Here is a 24889-nt window from a genome sequence, read left to right as displayed (position 1 = left end):
GTCAGCTCGGAGACCATGCGCTCCTAGTTTGCTGACGAGACGTGCTTTCTATACAGATTTCTGCAGGCGCAGAAATTCCATTTATATATTCCAAAGGTGAATCAAGTAGAAATTGCCACATCCGAAGTGACAAATATCAGAAGGCCAGTCTGTTTGATTAACATAATTTGTTTCTCCAGATTTATTTATTTATTTTTAACCCCCAGTTCACTTACTTTTTTTTTCTTTTCCTTCTGTTTTCAAGAGGGCACGGGAGGGGAGGGGGGTTGAGAAAGGGGTGGGAAAATCTCTTTTGACATGAAACACTAATGTGATCTCTGCTGTGACCTTCCAGTGGCGCTTTGTATCCTTACCTTTCTCTTCGCGCCTCTTCAGCAAATAAAAGTCCCTTCCAGCAGCAGCCATTGGTCAGTGGCAAATCTCTCCTGGCTCTCTGCCAAACCCCTGGGGCTTCTGAGCTAATAAAAGGGTCTTTTCTTATGACACACATTTAAATTTAGCACTAAGCAAAATGGGAAAGGGGGCGGTGGGTTGGAGGAAAATATGTAAAATGTCAGTGTCTGACAGGCAGAAAATTAGAATTCATTCCCCTGGGAATTAAATGGACTTTTCTGCTTCCAGTCACTAACTGTGACAAGGTTAACATTTCTCAGCTTAATGACTAAGGACATTAACTGTGCATGGGGATATGGAATAAAATTGGGAGGGCTATTTGGTTAAGTGTTCGGTGACAAGGGTGGCTACAGAACCAGGCTAATATCAGGGCAACTAGGACTGGCTCTCACAGAGGGACTAAGCTTAGGATTGAATTTGGAAGACACCAATGATGTACTGATCCGTTATAGCTTAGAGTTATTTGGCTATATGAGAACCAAACTACAGGTAGTCCTCGACTTATGACCACAATTGAGCCCAAAATTTCTGTTGCTAGGCGAGACATTCTTAAGTGAATTTTGCCCCATTTTATGACCTTTCTTGCCACTGTTGTCAAGTAATTGGCTATGTCTAGTTCAGGGGTCTTCAAACTTGTCCCTTTTATGATTTGTGGACTTCAACTCCCAGAATTCCTCAGCCAGGCACACTGGCTGAGGAATTCTGGGAGTTGAAGTCCACAAGTCATAAAAGGGACAAGTTTGAAGACCCCTGATCTAGTTTAATGAAGAGAAGGACTAGGGGTGACATGATAGCATTGTTCCAATATCTCAGGGGTTGCCACAAAGAAGAGGGAGTCAAGCTATTCTCCAAAGCGCCTGAAGGCAGGACAAGAAGCAACGGATGGAAACTAATCTAGGAGAGAAGCAACCTAGAACTAAGGAGAAATTATCTGACGGTTAGAACAATTAACCAGTGGAACAACCTGCCTCCAGAAGTTGTAGGTGCTCCAACACTGGAAGTTTTTAAAAAGAGATTGTCTGAAATGGTATAGGGTTTCCTACCTGAGCAGGGGGTTGGACTAGAAGACCTCCAAGATCCCTTCCATCTCTGTTATTCTGTTATTCTCTTCTGTTATTGAATCACTGCAGTAGCTAAGTGAGACAGTTGTTAAGTGAGGTTTGCTCCATTTTATGACCTTTCTTGTTAAGTGAATCCCTGCCGGTGTTAAGTTTGTAGCACAGTTGTTAAGTGAATCTGGCTTCCGTATTGACTTTGCTTGTTGGAAGGTTGCAAAAAAATGAACACTGAAACGGTCATAAATATGAGTCAGTTGCCAAGCCTCTGAATTTTAATCGTGTGACCATGGGGATGCTGCAAAGGTTGTAAGTGTGAAAAACAGTCATAAGACACTTTTTTCAGTGCTGTTGCAGCTTCTGAATGGTCCCTAAGTGAACTGTGGTAAGTTGAGGACTACCTGTACATCTTGCACAAAACAGCTCAACTCAGCCCTAGCCTGATCCTTGTCTATACCGAAGGAGACCTGCAATGCTCAGATTTGTAGGAGAAGGAGGGTAACTTGTTATCTTTAATTAAATCTCTAGTAGCTAATTTCATCTCCCAACTGCTTGGAAACATTACCTGTCAGAGTCGGAACTGGCCTCGTCTATCTCCCAATCCCCAGTATTGTACAACTGGGGGTTGTCTCTATGAAAACGAAAGTGAAAGAAAAACCTGGGGGCTCTTTTTGACTGTCAGGGAAAAGCAGGCATTGCTAGAATTAATCCAGGCTGGTTTTTCCCAAATGTTTAATTATTTATCTGCTTCTCCCCGGATAATAAAAAGCAGTAAATCTGCTTTGGTACCTGTTGCACTTGGGAAAGCAGAAGGGAAAGAAGTGCCTCAGCTCCGCAACAGCAAAATTATTATTTTCAGCACGTTTCTTTCCAGCCGAAGCTCATTTTACAGATAAGATAAATGAGACCAGGAGGCAAGAAAACCAACTAAGCTTGTGAATGTTTGTCGCAGCAGAACAATCTGAAACAATGTCCAAAGTCTGCGTGGAGATTCTCAATCATCCAGGTCACGGTTGTCCCAAAAGTGCTTTTCCAAAAGGCAATTAGACTTTCTTGGTTCTTTTTTTTCCCTTGAAAACATTTCGCTTCTCATCCAAGAACTGAAGAAGCTTCTACATGGGGCTGCCCTTGAGGACCACCCGGAAGCTCCAACTGGTACAGAATGCAGCCGCGAGAGTTGTGTTGGGAGTCTCCCGATACTCCCACGTTACACCTCTGCTCCGTGAGCTGCATTGGTTGCCAGTTGTCTTCCGGGTGAGATTCAAGGTACTGGTAACGGTGTTCAAAGCCCTCCATGGCATGGGGCCGGAGTACCTTAGGGAACATCTGCTGCCGGCATCAAGCTCCCTGCGCCCTGTGCGTTCCCACAGAGAGGGCCTCCTCAGGGTGCCACCGATCAGAGAATGTCGATTGGTGGCCCCCAGGGGGAGATCCTTCTCTGTGGGCGCTCCGGAGCTGTGGAATCAGCTACCGGTAGAGCTCCGGATGGCGCCCGATCTTCGCTCCTTTCGTCGCGATCTCAAGACGTTTTTGTTTGTACAAGCCGGCCTAGCCTGATGGGGATCGGTGGGGTTGTTTTATTTTTGGTGTCTTAATTTTATCTTGGGGTTTTTAGAATTGTATTCCTATTGTTTTAACTTGGGCAATCATTTAATCTCTTTTTAATGTTTGTATTTGGTATTTTATTCTGCCCTGTGAACCGCCCTGAGTCCTCAGGGAGAAGGGCGGTATATAAATATTATTAAATTAAATTAAATTAAATTCTTGAATGAGAAGAGAAAAGTTATCAAACTTTTGAAAAACCAAGGAAGTCCAAAGGTGGAAAAGCACCTTTGGGACAATGTCCTGAGTCTGTTGTGATTCAGGGTCAGCCTGTGGGTTCGGCAGTTGGGTCGGATGACTCAGAGGAGGAGGAGGGGGGTGTTGAAGAGCTTGCTGATGAGAGCCCTCAGCCAGGCCCCTCCCACCTGGTCACGACGGAGACCCAGCTGTGTGAGCCTGACAGCGTGGATGAAGATGACCCACAGCTGGCCCTGTTCAAGGACGCCTGACGCAGGAGGCAGTCAATCAGGAGTAAACAGAGGAAGGCAATGGGGCACCTCGGAAGGAGGCAGAGAGAAGCCACGCCCTAAACTGTATAAAAGGGGAATGCGTGGGAGGGCTGGTTTGCTGAAGGCAACCGCTTGAAAAGCTCCTGTTTCTTGGTTCGTGTCTTGTTTGTTTTTGTATCAATAAATTTGGCAGGCTTAATTCCAGCCTCTTGCCTTCTTGTAAAAGGGGTTGTCCCTGCCTTTTCTGCAGGGCCGGTAGCAGGCTGGTACAGAACAGAGTCCTTTTTTGAGGTTCACTTGTGGAAGGGAATCTATCAGAAGACCACTTGATACAGACAAAGCAGAAGCCACTGGTTGATTAAGAAAGATCCTGATCACAAAGCGCAAAAGGAGGGTGGTTCAGTTTCTGCCTAAAATGGCACTGAAACGTGGCACTGACGTATGACAGTTTTTCACACCTACAACCATTGCACCATCCTCATGGTCATGTGACCAAAATTTGGATGTTTGGTAACTGGTTTATACTTACAACCGTTGCTGTATCCCAAGGTCGTGTGATCCCCTTTTGCAACCTTCTGACAGATTCACTTAATGACCGTGTTACGAACCTGCCACAGTTGCAGTGATTCACTTAACAGCTGTGGAAAGAAAGGCCGTAAAATGCAGCAAAAGTCACTTAACAACTGTTTCACTTAGCAACCAAAAATGTGGGCTCAACTGTAGTTGTAAGTTGACTACAATTGAAAAAGAAAGAAAAAAAAGAAAAAAAACAGATTTGTCCTTAGTCAAATATGGAGCTGCTTTCTTCATTGCTTGGAACAGGAATTTTTCCAGCACAGATCAGCAATGTATTTTTGTGTGCACTTCCATTTTGATATTTTTTTAACATACAGGGGTAAGCAACCTTGGCTCTTTTATGACTCGTGGACTTCAACTCCCAGAATTCCTGGCTCAGGAACTCTGGGAGTTGGAGTCCAAGAGTTATAAAAGAGGCAAGGTTGCCTACCCCTGCCCTAGTATCATTCCCTAGCTGGTGCTAATATGTGATTCAAACATTCAGCTTTAGAGCCCATTAGATCAACTCTCCATAACAAATTATATATTTCTCAGTGGAGTGCCTGATTTAAACTGGAATCCCTGAGTCCATTCTAGACACACGTAAGCAGGGTTTTTAAGTCTGTGTTGATTTCAACTGAGTTAGTCCCCCTCAAACTATTTGATCCAAGTGTCCCAAAGGTGTTTTTTCAAAAGGCAACTAGACTTTGTTTTTCCTTGAAGACTTTTCACTTCTCGTCCAAGAAGCTTCTTCAGTTCTGGCTAGAACTGCTTTTTGAAAGAACACCTTTTGGAACAACTATGACCTGAATGACTGAGAATCTTCATAGAACATTCAATCCAAATAAACGCAACAATTGGATTTGAAAGGAACTGACCTAAATTGAATTGATGATATGAAGGTAATCCATGCTTTGAAATTGAACTGACAATTGCATCGGGTCAAGGTTGATTCACCTTACTCTGTTTCGTACAGTTAACTGCAATTCTCGGTGGCAGCATGATCTACGTCCTATATACTTCTCAAATGACTTTTGTAGCTCTGTCTCTCTAGCCTTGTTACCTCATTTGGTTTCACTGTTATAGCCCATATAAATCACTCACCAGACCCTAATTCCAATATAGTCAAATTATTTCAGGATGTTTGCTCTCTTTCATGGCCTCCTTCTTTCCAACCCAGCCTTGTGATTCTGTTCTGTACCCTCAGCACATTTCAGTCAATTTTGAAATTGCATCTTGCTCAAGGTCGCTGTGCCATCTTTAAATGCTCTCCAGTTCAGTCCATCATCTCAGCACCTGAGTCAACACACGTCTGATTTATTTATCCTGTTTATTACTTACAAATTAACTCAACGCAACCTGGAATTCAAACATAAAGTTCCTTCTCTTTCTCTCCCTCCATCCTTCTGAAGTAGACATGAAATGCTAATCAGAAGCTATGAAAAGAAGCCTCCGAAAGCATAACTAGGCATTACTCGCCTTGGGATAGTCCTACAGAAAATACAAGGGGGCGTGTGTGTGTGTGTGTGTGTGTGTGTGTGTGTGTGTGTGTGAGAGAGAGAGAGAGAGAGAGAGAGAGAGAGAGAGAGAGAGAGAGAGAGAGAGAGAGAGAGAGAGAGAGAGAGAGAGAGAGAGAACACATTGCAGCAAACGGATATAAGTATGCATCTAGAATCTAGAAATTATGAGATTTCTCTATTGTGCAAAAAGATCTATCAGCTCACAAGATTCCAGTTATGTAAGGGTACACAATAATGCTTGGGAGGAAAAAACATTGCTGATTTTTGAGGTATCATCTTTCATTTGTCACCATTTCACTACTGCTTCTTCTGTACTTCCTACCTTACCTTACTGGAAAGCTATTTGCAGAAAAGTCTTTATTTTTCATCGAAATTCTGGGATCTACAAAGAATCCTGTTTGTTTCTTTCTCTCTCTCTCTTTCTTTCTTTCCTTCCTTTTTTCTTTTCTTTTCTCCTTTCTTTCTTTCCATTTCTTCCACTTTTTACTTTATTTTTGTTTATTAAATTTATATATCACCCCTTTCATTGTAACAGTGATTCTAGGCAGCTTACGGCACAACAAAAAGATCATAAAAACAATTAAAAATTAAGAAAGATTAAATAAAGACTAGAAAAACCAAGAGGACAAGCAACATAGGGATGGGGAACTTCGCTCTACTCCCTCAGCCACCCGCAGTGCTGAGTGCACCTATCAGAGCCCCAGATCAGGCAGCAGAGCCAGGATGTAAGGCCTTTCCAGAAGGCCAGAAGTGTGGGGCTGACCTCACCTCCAACAGGAAAATATTCCAGAGGCCTGGAGCCAGAACTTAAAAGGCTCTTCTCCTAGACTCCATCAGCCAAAATTCTTTGGCAGAGTGGATCCAAAGTTGGCCTCTTTTTCTGGAGTGAGTGTGATGGGTCAATCCCATTGGGACAAGGCGTCTCCTCTTTGCTGCCAAAACTATCTTCAGAAGGGGACGATAGGATAGCTTTGAAGGGTAATGTGACTGATCACTCAAAAAACGGTTGCTGACTTCTCCATGCTGTATTGACTTGTTTTTATCCCAAGTCTTGAGTAGGAGCTAAGGTACCGTAGTCCTAAATTGTTCTACAACCCAACATGAAAGAACAATAGACACAGGTTACTTTCCAATGATAATAACAGTGCTCTATTTTGATGCCATGGAGAGGTTGGCTAAGCTTCAATACAATTAAACGTACCCCACATACTTCTGGTGATGTCCTGATGGATCTGGGATCATCGCTGGTATGTCAGGGATCCAGTATGCCTTGATGATGCATCTGGTAATATTGCTAATGCAGCTTTTGTAGGCTGTTTAGAGTACACAGCTCTTGTAGACTGTGTCTTTGGTTGATGGTATTTATGTATTTATTATCAAATTTAGAAACCGCCCATGTCCCACACAGGGGGACTCTGAATATAGATGAGGCAAGGGGAAATGTGGGTGTCAAAAAATGTCTGCAATATAGACACCTGTTTTATTCACATGTTGCTTTCTTCCACTCACCTTTTTTTCGTCTTAGCAAGTTTAGTTTGAATGAAATTATTTAGAGGAAATGAGTAACAGATGAGGAGTGGCTGGAGGTGGAGCACGGATTTGACTCATCCAGTCCCCCAAAGAATCCAAAGATCTGGTTCACACATCACACTGAACCTAGGTTTACATACACAGTTCTTGTGTTCTCACCATGTTGAACAAACCACAGTGTACGACCCAGTTTGGTTTCACCCTATCTGCTAAAAGAAGCAATAGATTGTCGAAAGGGAGTTCAAGGGCCCTTGCCATAAAATTCGCTCTGATAATTTCAGCAGTAAAACTGAGAAGGGGGGAATAAAATACCTGTCAGTCAGTGAGACCGATCCAGGGATGATAATGTGGCATCGGGGTCAAGAACTCATCAGTTGCCTTCCAGACCTTCATTCCCTGCTCCTCCACTTCATAACAACGCATCATGAAGTGTCCACCTATAAAAGGACACTATACGATGTGTCAGTCTCAGGAGGAATGCTCCCCCCTCCAAAAAATCTTGAAGGCAGCTGATTAAACCAGTAGCGTCCAACCTTTTGGGCACCAGGGACCGGTTCCATGGACAGAGGTTTTTTCCACAGACCGGAGAAGGTGTGGATACGAATCCTGTGGATGGGGCTTTGCTCTTTTGCGTAGCCCATTTTCTAGCGTGTCAAGGACCGGTGCCGGTCCATGGACTGGGGGTTGGGGACCCCTTGATTAAACAAGGCCAGGTCAGGATGTTAATGGTGGCAAAGGTCTGAGGTGGGAGAAGACCATGTTAGGTTTTCTTCCCTCTGAGTGTGTCTCAGGCTGTTAAGTGAGAGAAGTTGCTGCCGGACTGACAAAGCACTTAAAGTTCAAACGGTAGGTGTACTTCCAAAATTATGGCTGCTCCACACCTCTTGTCCCAAATAAAAAAGTCCAGCGATAACAATATTCTGAAGATCAATGGCCTCTCAGAAGAACAAGGTGCTGCAATAGAAGGAATGCCCAAACTTTTGACAGCTGCTTCTCAGCAGCTTAGGTAATAACAAACATAACATGAAATAACAGCTTAAAAAGAGAATTCTACTTCATAAAAAACAACATTTGAGCATTTGGACATAATTTGTGCTGTGACAATAAACGACAGTTACAAGTGTTATGATATAGTTTTAAGATCAGTTTGCACATTTTAAATGGTCGCATGTGGGCAGAAAAGCAGTAAATGTACGTTGTATGTCCCTAACTTCAGGTGTTCGTATTAATTCCTTGCTTTTCCTTTTCCCTTCCTTCTTAAATATGTATTTGTCTAAGGCGGGAGCCCGATCTTCTAAAATAAATATTTTGCTATTTTTCAGTGATGTGTATTTTATTGCAGCGATGATGACATCCTTCAAAATCCACATTTGAAAATAACTTCATTGGACCTAGCGGCAGTCAGAAAGCTGCATGCGCCCTTGAATTCTTCAGAGGATGAACAAAACCAAAGAAAAAGCAACTGATTTTCAAGGAATGGATTTTTGCACTTAAAGATATCTTCACGAGACAAAGCAGGAGTATGCTACAGCTATTCAGCTACAGCATCTTAGATGCTGAGACATCAGCCACCTGCAAGGAATTGTCCAAAATATGCACCAATGAGGGTCCCACTTTTTTGGAAAGATAAAATTCAGGAGTTCTACTCATGCCTAGATAAAACTATTTTCCTTGCTAAATGAAAAGCCTCAGTAGAAAAGAAACTAAGCTGTTGTACAAAGCCAAACTGACAATTGTAGAGTCTTTGAAGCAAATTTCTCCTTCTCAATGGCCTACTTTGTTCTCCTCAAAAGTGACAAGTGAATGTTCTCCTGACAGTTCTCTGTGCCATGTCTGAAAGGAGATCCAAATTCTTCACTTTGTTTTAATTACCTGCCCTCCCCCCCCCCCGTCTAGACATTTAAAAAAAAGTGACTTCCTTTTTCCTCAATCTGTAAAATATTCAATAAGCAATAAATGTTTCGATAATAACTCCGACATCTGTCAGGAACATGTTGCAAACTACCACAATTAGAAAGCAGTATTTTTGGGTGGGTGGATGTGTTTTTTTTTGTTGTTTTTTTTAAGGAAGAAAACAGGCTGTACAAATCACAGAAGGCATATGGACGTTTTTACATTTGGGCTTACAGAATAGTATATGTGTCTGTGGAGATATACCTGATTATTTTATGAACTAAGAGACAAGAGCATGGTAGCCAAAGAGGTCTTCCTAATTTCTTGCTTTGCCCTGAGATTACAACTGTCATTTGGTAGCTAAAATCCAGAACACAACCTGGATTCATTTGTTTCCGTGCCATTGTCATTTCTTCAGCCAAACTTGGTTCTGCCAAATTTTGAAGGTTTTCCTGCTCTGTTGTGTGTGTGTATCAAAAAAGTTTATGGATTGATGTCCAGTCTTCGCCCGCCCTCTGGTGGACACCGATAGAATGACATGCCGATTGCTCAAGCAGGAAGAGATATTCAAAAAAGGAGATTAGTCTTCGGTTAGTGATATAGTTTAAAATTAGGAGTGGAAGGCCCCCTGATTTAGTGGTTAGCTGAAGCCATAAAGAACCAGAGTGAACAATTCAGTAATAATTCAAGACACAATATGGATGGTTTGGAATGCAATAACTTTGTTGAAACATAGCTGGCCTAGCAGAGTCTGGGCAGGGGATATTTAAAGATCCTTTATCTGCCTTTTGCTCCCTAGAAGAATAGAGATAGAGTTAATGAATAATAAATATACATGCTTATTCAGTTACAGTTTTGTACCAAAACATTTGAAAAAGCTACCTCTCCATTTCTCTGTACTAAAGGTAATCCTCGACTTACTTCTGTGCATTCAGTGACCATTCGAAGGTACAACACTGGACAAAGTGATTTATGGTCAGTTTTCATACTTACAACCATTGCAGCATTCCTATGGCCATGTGATCAAAATTCAGGTGCTTGGCAACTGACATGTACTTATGACAGTTGCACTGTCCTGTGTGACTACTATTTGTACGCTTTCCAGCTGGCTTCCTACAAGCAAAGTTAAAGGGGAAGCAAGATTCGCTTAACAATCACATGACTCACTTAACCAAATGCAGTGATTTGCTTAACAAGTGTGGCAAAAAAAGATCATAAAATGGGGCACAACGCACTTATAACAACTGTCTTGCTTAGCAACAGAAATTTTGTGCTCAGTTGTGGTTGTAAGTTGAGGACTACCTGTATTAAGAAATAGTGGTAGGGAAACTGTTTATTTATTGAATTCGTAAGGGTGCCCAAGTCAAACACTGGCCAGCATATAAATAAAATAAACACACAATACAAACATTTAAATATCACAATATAGAATCAAGATCACATGAAATGTTAATATCACTTTACAATGCCTTGGTAAGGCCACACTTGGAATACTGCATCCAGTTTTGGTCACCACGATGTAAAAAAGATGTTGAGACTTTAGAAAGAGTACAGAGAAGAGCAACAAAGATGATTGGGGGACTGGAGGCTAAAACATATAAGGAACGGTTGCTGAAATTGGGTATGTCTAATTTAATGAAGAGAAGGACGAGGGGGGACATGATAGCGGTGTTCCAATATCTCAGGGGCTGCCACAAAGAAGAGGGAGTCAAGCTATTCTCCAAAGCACCTGAAGGCAGGACAAGAAGCAACGGGTGGAAGCTAAACAATGAGAGACACAACCTAGAACTAAGGAAAAACTTCCTGACAGTTAGAACAATTAACCAGTGGAACAACTTGCCTCCAGAAGCGGTGAATGCTCCAACACTGGAAGTTTTTAAGAAGAGACTGGACAGCCATGAAATGGTATAGGGTTTCTTGCCTGAGCAGGGGGTTGGACTAGATGACCTCAAAGGTCTCTTCCAACTTTATTATTATTATTATTACTTACAGATGGATTGATCTTACAAGTCTAACGACTTATCATGAGTAAAACTATCTGTGGTTTTCCTCACAGGATGAAAATTCATACTCTTAGTAATGAACCCTAGTCCTAGGTCAGGTACCCTGATTTTAAAAACATAAGTTCCTGATGCAGGAAACAGAGCTACAGACATACAGTATGAAACTGAAACATTGGGAAGGAATCACATATTCCCACTTGCAAATCCTGACATTTGAAAATCTCCTTTCCAAATTGATTTGCAATTGCAACACAGATTGTTTGTAACAGCCGGGGGGTAGGGGGAGAGAACAGTGATGACAAAAAGAGATGAAGATCTACTTTCTCAAGATAATTTTTAATTTAACTAAACATTTAGGGTGGTGTATTAAACGGTCAGACTGTTTGATTGAGATTTCTTCAATCCAATCACCCCATAATCTAAACAGGAACTAGATCTCTATAGGAATTCCTATAGGGGTTTGAAATCGGTGATCTGACCACAGACTTGAGCAAGATTGACTCAATGCATTATACACAGTTTAATACAGTCAGTTGGCTTCTAGATATAATACTGGAACTACATCAGGGAGGTAAAAAAGGTAGTGTGGTATGGAGGTTAAGGGATTGAACTAGAACTGTAGGAACATTAGTCCTAGTTCAGTGGTGGTGAACCTATGGCACGCGTGCCAGAGGTGCCACGCAGAGCCCTCTCTGTGGGCATGCAAGCATGCCACTGCCCCAGCCCTGCCTCCCCACGTGGTCCCCTCCTCACTAGCAGAGTCCCTCCCCCCCCAGAGGAGAGGCCACCCCGGGCGTGGCCCATGTGGAGCAGTGCAGCCAAGGACATGGCAGCAGGGACAAGGCTCCACCATCACTTGATGATGCTGTGGGGCGCAGGCAGAGGGTGTGGCCACCATGGTGCTGTGGGGCCACCTGGACAATCTGCAGTGGACCATGGAGGTGGTAGGTGGCCCTGCAGGCGGGCGGGACGGTTTTGGGGCACTCGGTGTCTAAAAGGTTCTCCATCCAGCTCCCTGGATGACTTTGGGCTATTCTAGCAGCCTCACCTACCCCATAGGTGGCTGATGGTTGTTGGGATAAACAGACAGAAGCAGCAAGATTTCCCCAAAACACTGTTGCTCAGCCATGAGGAGCACATGCCTGACACGTAATCATGGAGGAATTTTAAGACTATCATTGCTATACAGGTGAAACTCGAAAAATTAGAATATCGTGCAAAAGTTCATTTATTTCAGTAATGCAACTTAAAAGGGGAAACTAATATATGAGATAGACTCATTACATGCAAAGCAAGATAGTTCAAGCCGTGATTTGTCATAATTGTGATGATTATGGATTACAGCTCATGAAAACCCCAAATCCACAATCTCAGTAAATTAGAATATTACATGCAATCAATAAAACAAGGAGTGTACATAGAACAATATCGGACCTCTGAAAAGTATAAGCATGCATATGTACTCGGTACTTGGTTTGGGCCCCTTTTGCAGTAATTACTGCCTCAATGCGGCATGGCATGGAAGCTATCAGCCTGTGGCACTGCTGAGGTGTTATGGAAGACCAGGATGCTTCAATACCGGCCTTCAGCTCTTCTGCATTGTTCGGTCTCATGTCTCTCATCTTTCTCTTGGCAATGCCCCATAGATTCTCTATGGGGTTCAGGTCAGGAGAGTTTGCTGGCCAATCAAGCACAGTAATCCCACGGTCAGTGAACCAGGTTTTGGTGCTTTGGGCAGTGTGGGCAGGTGCCAAGTCCTGCTGGAAAATGAAGTCAGCATCCCCATAAAGCTCGTCTGCGGAAGGAAGCATGAAGTGCTCCAAAATCTCCTGGTAGATGGCTGTGTTGACCCTGGACTTAATGAAGCACAGTGGACCAACACCAGCAGATGACATGGCTCCCCAAATCAACACAGACTGTGGAAACTTCACACTGGACTTCAAGCATCTTGCAGTGTGTGCCTCTCCATTCTTCCTCCAGACTCTGGGTCCTTGGTTTCCAAATGAGATGCAAAAGTTGCTCTCATCAGAAAAGAGGACTTTGGACCACTGAGCAACAGACCAGGTCTGTTTTTCTTTAGCCCATGTAAGATGCTTCTGACGTTGTTTGTTGTTCAGGAGCGGCTTGACAAGAGGAATACGACATTTGAAACCCATGTCCAGGATCCGTCTGTGTGTGGTGGTTCTTGATGCACTGACTCCAGCCTCAGTCCACTCCTTGTGAAAGTCCCCAACACTTTTGAATGACCTTTTCCTGACAATCCTCTCCAGGCTGCGGTCATCCCTGCTGCTTGTGTACCTTTTTCTTCCACACTTTTCCCTTCCACATAACTTTCTATTAATGTGCTCTGATACAGCACTTTGGGAACATCCAACTTCTTTTGCAATTACCCTCCTTATGGAGGGTGTCAATGATGGTTTTCTGCACAACTGTCAGGTCAGCAGTCTTCCCCATGATTGTGATTCCTACTGAACCAGACTGAGACCATTTAAAGGCTCAGGAACCCTTTGCAGGTGTTATGGCTTAATTCGCTGATTAGACTGGGACACTTTGAGCCTAGAATATTGCACCTTTTCACAATATTCTAATTTTCTGAGATTGTGGATTTGGGGTTTTCATGAGCTGTAAACCATAATCATCACAATTATGACAAATCACGGCTTGAACTATCTTGCTTTGCATGTAATGAGTCTATCTCATGTATTAGTTTCCCCTTTTAAGTTGCATTACTAAAATAAATGAACTTTTGCACGATATCCTAATTTTTCGAGTTTCACCTGTAACTATCTCATTTAGAGAAATGAAATTTTGTATTTCAGTACAGTATATACTTCTCAGGAAAAGTTCACGTGGAAAATGTTCTTAATCCCTCCATCAGTTGCACAATTAAATAATCTGCTTTGACTTCCAGTTTCTATTTCATGTTTTGGTGTTGGCTTGCTTCTACCTGTTCGCACCATCCACCTGTGCCGGAAAAGCCTTCTTTCACTCTCTCTCTGTTTCCACCGCCGGGCCAGCTGCACAGCGTTGTGTCCGTAATTGTCCTCGTCACTGGCCCTGGCTCCATATTCCAGGAGGGTACTGATACATTCAACCTGGCCTGAAGTGACGGCAACATGGAGGGCTGTCCTACCCAGTGGGGTTTTAAGTCTTACATCAGCACCTGGAAAGGAATCAAAGACATATCTGGGATTCAATAAGACTAGGTTTAACATTTGTTTCATATAAAATGCAGTCAGAGACAGAGTCCCTTCCGAGGACACATTTCTTATGCCCCATCACTGGAGGCTTTTAACAGGCTGGAGAGCCACATGTCTGAAATGGTATAGGATCTCCTGCTTGAGCCGGACTCGAAGACCTCCAAGATGCCTTCCAACTCTGTTATTCTATGCTCTGCGTTCTACATTGGGGAAACAAAACAACCACTTCATCACCATAGGAGAACAAACCCATCAGGACAAGATTTAGCAGTCCATCTGCATTTAGAAGACAAAGACCACTCTTTCAAAGATAGATAGCAAAGTCCCCATTTTCAACAGAGAGGCTTGCTGGTTTGAAAGAGGGGCCAAAGAGGCCATCTATGTCAAAACTGAACAGCCCTCTCTCAACAGAGGGGGGAGGGATATGACATAATCTATCTCCAATCTGCAACACAGTCTTTTTAACAGTTCCAAGAAGGCTCCACACCCATTTGCATCTCCATGAGGCCTCAACAACTCTCTAAAAGAATGCAAACGACCAGCTATCTACAAGGAGTATAAATCTTTCTATTCCCACCATCCAGTCAGAGCTGAAGAAGCTTCTTGGATGAGAAGTGAAACGTCTTCAGAGAAAAACAAGAAAGTCCAGTTGGCTTGTGAAAAAAGCCTCTGGGATCTACCCTGAGTTGTTATTTCCTCTTAAGCAGAGGTTTAAGTGGCCCATTTCATCATTCCCACAAAATGGGTTTAGCTACATCAGCCTGATCCTTATTGCTCTGCGCATAGTCTGATGCCACGCCCAAGATGTTGGAAGTTGGGCAGTTCTGGGCTTATGGAAGAGAGGCTGGATTGGCTACAGGCAGAAATGATTTGCCATATGGCCAGCAATTTTTGATTTGAGAAAGGCAAGTTCCAAAGCTTTTTTGGACACAGAAATTTTTGAAGATGCCAGTCTTGGAAGCCCCAAGCTTGAAAACAGAAATCAATGATAATAATAAAAGAGGCATTCTTCCCTCCGCCCAGTTTTAAATGCAAGTGACCACTCTTGGCTTAAACTTTCTTAAGCCAACTTTAACTTAGCAGAAGTACTACATTACAGGTACTCCTCAATTTACAATCACAATTATGTCCCAAATTTCTATTATTAATCAAGACAGTTGTTTAGTGAGTTTTGTCTTAATTTTACGACTTTTCTTGCTGCAGTATGTTAGTAACACAGTTGTTAAGCCAATCTGGCTTCCCCATTAATTTTGCTTGTCAGAAGGTTGCAAAAGGTAATCACATGACCCTAGCACACCACAATCGTCATAAATATGAGCCAGTATGCTGATTTGATCACATGACCATGGGGATGCTGCAACGGTCATAAGTGTGAAAAATGGTCATAAGTTTCTTTTTTCATTGCTGTTGTAACTTTGGTCACTAAATAAATGATTGTAATTTGAGGACCACCTGTGTGGAAAAAAATCAGCATAGACTATTATGGGAGTCCTTTCAGAACTTAGTACACTACCATGTTGGAGCAAAAATTCCATGGCCCTCGTGTGGCCTCTGTGAGCAGTCATAAATAAAGCCACAAATGCTCGATGCGCTAACCAGTCATTCCTTGTTTCTTCTGTCATTAGCTTCGAATTTGCGGTGTTGAATGAGGAGGTCTGTGTAACTCCTACGGTTTGCAACTGGCAATAAAGATGCAAATGTTAATGGCTCAGTATTGAGACACGGTGGCTCAGTGGGTTAGGACGCTGAGCTTGTTGATCAGAAGGTCGGCAGTTTGGCGGGTCGAATCCTGAGTGCCGCGTAACAGAGTGAGCGCCTGTTACTCGTCCCAGCTTCTGCCAACCTAGCAGTTCGAAAGCACGTAAAAAATGCAAGTAGAAAAATAGGGACCACTACAGTGGGAAGGTAACAGTGTTCCATGCGCCTTTGGTGTCTAGTCATGCCGGCCACATGACCACGGAGACATCCTGGGACAAGCGCTGGCTCTTCGGTTTTGAAATGGAGATGAGCACCGGCCCCTAGAGTTGGAAACGACTAGCACGCATGTGCGGGGGAACCTTTACCTTTTATTGAAAAGCTGGCAAAGGGAACACAATACATGCTGTACAGGTGGTTCTCGACTTAAAACCATTCATTTAATGACTGTTCAAAGTTATGCCGCTCTCAGAAAAAAATGATTTATAGCCTTTACTCACAACTACCCCTCCCCCCATAGTGACGTGATCACAATTTGGACAGTTGTCTCCCATTTATGACCAGTTGCAGCCTCCTGTGGTCACATGCTTGTGATTTGTAACTTTTCTCAGATTTTCCAGCAAAGAAATGCCCACTGGGGAAGCTGTGTTTGCCTAACAATCCTGTGATTTGTTTAATGACCAGAAAAAATAGCAATTCTAGTCCAGGGCTACCTATAAATGAGTTCCACGTTAACTTCTCTATTTGCTGTTGTGAGGTTTTTCTGTGAACTTCTACAGTAATTAAGTACAGGTAGTCCTCGACTTATGACCACAACTGAGCCCCAAATTTATGTTGCTAAGCAAGATAGTTGTTAAGTGAACTTTCCCCATTTTATGACCTTTCTTTGGATGACTAGGCTGAGCCCGAGGGAGGGGTCAAACACATCATCAGTCATGAGTCCCTGCATGCCCATAAGAGATTTTAATCCAGCCCACCTTGAATTCCTTCTACTCTTATCTACCACTAAATTCCCTTGACTGTTAGTAGCTCATATTCTTGTAGAAAGCTTAAGCTTGCAATAAATCTTATATTCAGTTGAACTGCCTGGATCTCCTGATTTCCTTGGCACTTGGCACAGTTCTTAAGTGAATCACTGCAGTTGTTAAGTTAGTAACATGGTTATTAATGGAATCTGGCTCTCCCATTGACTTTGCTGGTCAGATGGTTATGAAATGTGATCACATGAACCCTGGACATTGCTACAGTCATAAACATGAGTCAGTTGCCAAGCATCTGAATTTTGATCAGGTGACCATGGGGGATGCTGCAATGGTCACAAGTGTAAAAAAAAAAGAAGTGTAAGTCACTTTTTTCATTGCCGTTATAACTTTGGGCAGTCACTAAATGAACTGTTGCAAGTCAAGGACTACCTGTACTCACCATATCTAATCCTTATTTTCTGAGGTAATCAAAATCTTCAGATAATTTTACTTTGTTTTCGTGCCTTTTGTTTCTATTTGTAGGGGTCTCAAAATCATGAAGTAGCCAGGGGTATCTAAATCTCTAAGAGGGACTGGCTGGCTAAGATTCCTTTTAACACCTCAGTTTTGAATTTTGATGTTTAAACTGAGTCTATTAGGTAAGTGTGAGCGTTCAGAACAACAATTTACCAAGATTTCTGGTTGCAAATTATTGGGCTATTGTTTACTTCTTGACTGTTTGTCTGATGTTAATCGTGGTGTTAATCTATGTTTATCTGGGTGTTGATTGCTGGTGGTGAGGTGTTTTGGTCTTTTTGTTCTTTTTTGACTTCTTGTCTCTTTTGAATGACATGTAGATGTTGTTTATGTCTATGTGTCTGCTGATGGCCAATTTGTCAGTGTGCCAGGCTTCCAGCAATTATCTCTGTTTTTTTGTACTATGCCCAAATTACCAATAAACATTCCTTGACTCAAAGGAAGCCCTTCCAAAAAAACCACTCGTTGTAGTTTCTATAGAACAATATCAGGTGATTGTAAAGCTTTCAAACTAACCTTCTTGATCTTTCCACTTGCAGCTGCTGCCACCAATTGTCCCCAAGAATCTTCTGGCCAAACTCTCATAGTGAGAGTTGCTCCAGGGACGATTTCATGTTTCCTCAAAGTAGACTCATCCTCAAGATCTGCTGTAGAAGCAAACTGAAAACAGTAGGCTTGGAGAAAGAGGATATTCAGGATAGAAAGAAGACCATGAGATCTTTTCTTGGACATCTTATTTTAACTGGGGTTTTATTTATACAGGGACAAATATAATTTCTTTTTAAACTTGTTTTAACTTTTGTATTTTGGCTTTTAATTACCCTGTAAACCGCCCTGAGTCCTTCGGGAAAGGGCGGTATATAAATGTAATAAAATAAATAAATAAATAAATTTGCAAGATCAGTGTGATTTCAAAACCAATTATTTTTAACCTTGGAATTCTTGAGAAGATCTGACCCAACAGTGCCCCTTGCCTGAAGAAGTAATTTTCAGCAAGGTATTAATGCTTGCATAAAGTATCAACCAGTTGCATCAAATTATGCCAAAACCAGAATCTTCAAGTACAGAGATTCAGAACTGATTTCCTGTCATTTGTGTGGTTAAAAAAAACCTAAAAGAGCGTGCTTGGCTGAGGAATTCTGGGAGTTGAAGTCCACAAGTCATAAAAGGGCCCAGTTTGAAGACCCCTGCCTTAGATTATGTGAATAAATACGTTCTGAATTGTTCAAATATGGGTGGTAAAAAAAAATAGGTCGCAACACTGTTGAATCCACCAAGGTGTACAATTTATATAGAAGTGTATAAATTGTATGCTTATACAATTGTGTATAAAGTGTATGCTCATTTTTCTAAGGACATTTTAACACAAGTCACTTTTGATCAAGAATAAACAACAGAATAAAAAGAATGTTGAAAAGGAAGTTCAAATGACAGTAACAGAAACTTCACCAGGATTCAAAACAAAGGTAAAATCAAGACCAATATAGTGGATGAGCAATTTCAGTCAAAGCATTACAGAAGGAGAAAAAAAAAGCTTCCATCAGAAAATTGAAGTCTTACCCAAATAAGAAAAAAGTGTACTTATTCTTACTGAAAAAAGCGCCAGGATTTAAGATGTAAGGACTTAAGGCTGACAATAAAACATTGCTTTGAAATAAACTAAACCCAGGGAGTGCAATTGGATGCAAAACAGTGTAAGAAACTACATGAGGAGGGTAAAGGAAATTTGCCTTTGCCTTTTAAACAAGTTGTAGCACATTTTAAAATAAATATTGTTTCATCTGTGCAGGGTTTTTTTTCCTCCACTATTTGTAGTCCACCCTAAAGATGGTTGGGAACCCCTGGACACTAAAAAAAAGTTAGGAGCACTGCTGATAAGGGAATGAATACATTCTCCCTGGAAGCTTCTCACCCTTGAACATGTTTTTATTTTGCATTCAAAAATACTATTTGATGAAATAGACAATCTTAGAGAAATTGGTTACATTTTGGAGTAGGACCTGATTGAAAACAAGACTGACCCGATTTGTTTTTGGGATGTTTAGGAATTTTAATGCAAAGGACACTTTCTAAAAAAAAATGGCACCATTTGTTTTGCATTATTTAATCCACATTTTTCATGCTAGCGCATATTGGCCTGGCAATCCTCTAAGATGGACTGGACTCAAAGAGAGCAAGTGGCCTTAGTTTACTCGATGAAATACGTTATCGAGGTTTCTACTGCTAGTTTTTAGCCTTTAGACCTCCTGGGTAGGTCTAAAATAGCACATGCCAATATTGTTTTAAAAATACAATTACTGTACTACGAGCGGCAGAGTCCTTGATACTCTCTGAGCTTGGTTGTTCGCTTGCAAACATTTCATTACCCAACTAGGTAATGAGTTGCCTTGATTAGCTGATTAACTAGAAGATACACATTTCTGTCTAAATAAAATGACCTGATTGACTTGACACCAAAGCCACATTTCATTAGCACAGAACTTGGGACTACCTACGTACAAGTTTTTTATTTAAGCATATCCAAACCTGTGATGTAATATAGGTACCGGTACATATTATATTTTTATCATTTATGCTGGATACCTTTTTTGACTAATAACCCTTGAAACCATCCATATTCAGAAAAAATTTCCTAACTCACTCAGTAAGTCATTACATGGAGGACTATGACATTGTGGTAAGTGGAAAAGAGGGTTCACCTTCATCGAGGTACTGAATTCGCTGGAAATTCACTGGGATCCCAACAAAAAGCTCGAGTCGACTCTTCAGTTTACCGATACTTAAGTCCCGATGACATTCAGGTAACAAAAATATTTCTTCGGTTTCAATTATTTGTAACTTGATATTGAAAAGCCGTGACTGTGGAGATGAAAGATCTCCTAGATGCAACTGCCGTTGCCATAATGTACGTGAACTTGTTCCTGTTCTGGCTTGGGGATTGGTGCCAAGTGTCTGTTTTCTTTTGCTTTGCATTCTACGAACAAGGGTTGTGTGCTAGATTCTTTCCATCTGAACTCCTGAGACCAATGATGTCATGACAGAAGAACAATGCCTGCCGGCCAAGTCACTAAGGCATAGTCAATGTGATGTCATGAGGCAGCTAGGAACACATCTGGAAACTGCCAGCTGAGGGATAAAAATTCTTACAGCAAGCATAGGTAAAGCAAATATACAATTCAAAACCCCAATAAGCTGATAAGAGTCCCCAAAGAATCAAGCTCAAGTCAGCTTTCCTCACTAATGCAGCACCCTGTAGTAATTAGCCAGTTTGGTCTAGTGCAGGGGTAGGCAACCTTGGCTCTTTTATGACTCATGGACTTCAACTCCCAGAATCTAGCTGGCTCGGGAATTCTGGGAGTTGAAGTCCACGAGTCATAAAAGAGCCAAGGTTGCCTACCCCTGGTCTAGTGGTTAAGAGATGAGTTCTAGTCCCATCTTAGTTGTGAAAGCCAGCTGGGTGATCTTGGATCAGTCCCTCTTTGTCAGCCCAGCTCACCTCACAGGATTATTGTGGGGAAAATAGGAGGAAGGAGCATTGGATATGTTCGTTCGCCATGTTGAGCTGTTTATAAAAAAGTAATAAATGTGGGATATAAATATATAAATGAAATGCTGATTAATGCTGTGTTGTTTACCAAATGATGTTCAAGAAGAATATGCAGCAAAAGAGTACATTCAACAAGTTTGATAAAACAGTGGTGGAATTTATTGATATAAATAAGAATAGAAAGTTACATAGATTCTTACAAAATCAGTGGCACATTCAGACTTTATCCAACTATTTGGATTCTAACCATCATTCTTTACAGGTTTAACTACTACAGCAGAATTGCAACTAAGAGTTGTAACTATGTTGCAACAGATAACACTAGGTTTGATTTCAAAATGAAATCCATGCAGCTTCTGTAAGAAGAGGTGACTATCAGCGTCAACTCATTGTGAGGTTTAATTACATTTATGTTATTTGAAAAAGAGCATGTGACTATCCTCCTTGAGTGTCCATTGGTGTTCTTTCACCTACAGAGTAACCTGTAAGGTTCCATCACCCTATCATGCAGTTTTATTACAGGTAAACATTTTTAAGACTAACGTACTGCACAGATCTGTGCTAATTTATAAGTGGATCTAACAGCCACTGTGAAATGAATGGTGATGGTGTAGTTCTTTATACCTTAAACCCAGTTTATTAAAGCTAATCAACTGAATGCAAAAATGTATCGGGAACCTAAGCAAGTTGAAGTGTCCAGAATTTTCCTTCCCCTACTACATGCAACTACGGTATAGAGTTTGAAAACATTCTACAAAATTTTTAACCAAAAGAAAAATGTTTATTTTTTTTATAAAAAAAATCCTCAGATCTAGGAAAAGGTGTTATTAATGAAAAGTTTGATTTGTCATTTCAGTAAAAAATTTCAGCTATTTACTCATGCATAAATAATGCTAATTAAACAGTATTTTCATGAAAACTACATCAACTTCCTCCACACAGGTTTTTCATACTTATTTGGATAGTGTAGGAAATAATTCTAATCTAAAATTAACATGGCCATCAAACAACCATTTTAATGTCTAAACAGCAGACTATATACAGTTCTTTTCAGACATTTCTACATGCATTCAAAAATTTGGTGATGAAAAAATGAACTTTTTACAGAAGCAAAAATTGAACAATTTTAGAAAAATCTTAACTATTAAAATATTTGTAGGATACTAGCATTAGAAAAAGTGAAACTACAAAAGAACTGTCACTGCAGAGTAACTGCAGACATAAAAAAATCATTTGCATTGAAGAGGCATTTTGCTTAAAACTTACTCAAACACTTAAATATAGAATCAGCTTGCAGAATTTAGTTTATACATTTTTATACTGAAATACTAGAGACATATTTTTAGATGTTCAAAAAACATTTTAGAAACTTGCAAAGTAAATACAATTATTATAAAATCTAAAAACTGTTTTGCAACATGGAACACAATCTCTCATAGCATTGTGTCCAAAATGTGTTAAACAAGTTTAATAAATTAAGTCATTTTTTTTAAAAAAGACACAAACGGACAATTCACAGGACAACTACTTATTACAACAAGGACAACCCGGCTTGCAACAAAGCATATTTTACAGTTTTTCTAAAGAGATTCCACTATGTTTATCCCAAAATTAAAAATTTTCTTATAGATTTTTAGAATTAAAAGCCTTATGTCTATATTAATACACAATTTAAGAAAATCTTAAGAATATTATTTCATTAATAAAAATCATTAACTCAAGCAATGATCATTTTTTTCTGTGAATGATTCCTAGGAGGTGCCTATGTCATATGCATTTTTGTTCTGCCAAACAAATCATGCTGTAAGAGGGTTTTTTTGGCGGGGAACGGTAGTTCTTACAATAGTATGTATAGTAAATTCTTTATTATAAGTTAAATGTTCATTCATGTCTATCCAGAGCTAGGGGGCTTGCACTATAATCTTTAAACTAGGAAGGTTATGTCCAGAAGCTCTCACTAGACCAGTGTTTTTCAACCTTGGTAACTTTAAATACATGAACTTCAACTCCCAGAATTCCCCAGCCAACAAGTCCACATATTAATACTTTTTATACAAAGTTTCTTCTGTTTATCCTCTGTAGAATCTGAATGTTGCCAAGGTTAAGAAACACTTCAATGACTGAGTTTGTTTTTTTCCAAATCTCTTGCATGTATTACTGTATTTTAACCATGTACAATCAAGATAAACATTGATCTACCTCTTTCCCTTTCCTTTTTTTTTCCTATTTCTATTTCTTTTCATTTTTATCTTGTCCCAACCAGTAAGAAAAACTATTATTTTACTCTATTTGAAGCTTCAGCAAGACACTGAAAGATCACGGTTGGTCTAAGTCAGGGGTAGGCAACCTTGGCTCTTTTATGACTCGTGGACTTCAACTCCCAGAATTCCTGAGCTCAGGAATTCTGGGAGTTGAAGTCCACGAGTCATAAAAGAGCCAAGCTTGTCTACCCCTGGTCTAAGTAGTATGACTCCATATGCACACAGGGAGATCAGGGTGGAGATCCTCCACACTAAGTGGAAAGCTTTTTCAGGTCTCCCAATCTTCATAAAGAGCTGATCATGGAATACACGATGAGGGGAGCTCTGCAAAATCCAAGGGTTATACACATCGCTCGATAAAATACTTCATTGTGACTTCTCTGTCATTCTTGGGAAAAAAGAATAACCCCAGTATAGACAGTCAATTCTTAGGACTTCAAACTTATGCTAACTCATATCTCTAGCTTTTTTCTCTGAAGGGAAAATTCTAATTTCTTTCCCCCCAGCAAATGTTGAGAAAATCCCCCCCAAAACACGTCAGCCCTATTCCTGCAGTGAAATCTAACAGTTTATAGGCCCAAGCATCAAACCGTCTCCTATGAAATATACCCTAGAATAGGGGTAGGCAACATCAGCTGACTCAGGAATTCTGGGACTTGAAGTCCATGAGTCATAAAAAAAGCCGAGGTTGCCTACCCCTGCCCTAGAAAATATGTAAGAATTCCTTCAGATGTAGCTGTTTGAAAACAGCAGTGTTCATCAGAAGACATACTAGCACCAGTCAGACAGAGGTGAGTAGGAAGGACAAAGAATAGTTCATTTAATTTCCCACACTCTTAACATTCATTAAACTATCTGCCATCACCCTGAAGGGAACAACATTAATCTGTACTTCACTTTTTTCAAATTATAATCTGTTTTCTGAACTCTTTACCAAAGAGTACATTTTCATGCTTTAAATAATGTAATACAATAAAATGGGGGTGCCAGTGGTTCAATTAGTAACAAAATAACCAAGAGGCCCACATAGTTTAGGTTCACCAACAACGCTCTTAATTTTAGTCAAACCAAGCATTGTCTTGGTTTGCCACTGTAACTTGAATCAGTGTTTCGAAAGGCATGTTCTTAGTTTGTTTAAGCTGCAAATAAGCACGTTCACATAACTGCATGAACATATAGCTGGATGTTTTATAGAGATAACCATTACTCCTCTTATTCATGAAAAAACATAATTATATATATAAAAAATAATAAACAAGTATTCCATATCAAGGTGGTATGTACATAAAAGGACAAACGTGTTTCTCACTTTATTAACAGAATTAAGAACGTGGCCTTTTCTTGTGAATTGCATTATTTCCTTGACAGAGTCCTCTTCCACCAGGTTAGCTAGTAGTCATAGCAGGAACTTGTTAGCTGAATAATAATTTCATAAACTATATGCACAAAAAATGTCAGTTTTGTTTTTCAACTAACGTGATATGCATGTTACTGAGTTTTGGTTTGATGGTGGCAAAAAACGAAACATCTTGATCCCTGTCTGCTTGGAGAACCAAAACAGCCTCTTCAACCGCATCCAGATGAGGATTCCCGACACTTCTAAAATATGCTAAGAAATTAGTACGAGAATATTATTCCGTATCAAAGCATTTATTCATCTACTTTTAAACATTCAGTGGGGGTTTCA

At 40.7% G+C, this 24889-nt stretch overlaps 2 protein-coding genes across 4 annotated transcripts in view; both read right to left on the bottom strand.

Annotated features, from left to right (window-relative positions):
* Positions 1-9687: 9687 nt before the first annotated feature.
* Positions 9688-20367, bottom strand: ANKRD60 (ankyrin repeat domain 60; the record flags this gene model as incomplete). The annotated part of the gene is made up of 5 exons (XM_081323649.1): positions 9688-9792; positions 13948-14163; positions 15714-15879; positions 17911-18068; positions 20094-20367. 5 exons carry the CDS (start codon positions 20365-20367, stop codon positions 9764-9766), a joined length of 843 nt encoding a protein of 280 aa, XP_081179775.1. The 3' UTR covers positions 9688-9763.
* A 710-nt stretch (positions 20368-21077) lies between these two features.
* Positions 21078-24889, bottom strand: part of LOC308665734 (serine/threonine-protein phosphatase 4 regulatory subunit 1-like) — a 38059-nt gene continuing 34247 nt past the window's right edge. For all 3 annotated transcript variants that reach the window (XM_081323889.1, XM_081323891.1, XM_081323890.1), the window contains exon 19: positions 21078-24811. In XM_081323889.1, coding sequence (XP_081180015.1) covers positions 24657-24811 — 155 coding nt within the window. In that variant the 3' untranslated portion in view covers positions 21078-24656. The remainder of the gene's footprint in view (positions 24812-24889) is intronic.

This window comes from Vipera berus, assembly GCF_964194415.1.
Source record: "Vipera berus genome assembly, chromosome: 3".
NCBI classification, from domain to species: Eukaryota; Metazoa; Chordata; class Lepidosauria; order Squamata; family Viperidae; genus Vipera; species Vipera berus.
Note: the sequence above shows the minus strand (reverse complement) of the source record. Positions and strands in the feature narration are given on the sequence as shown.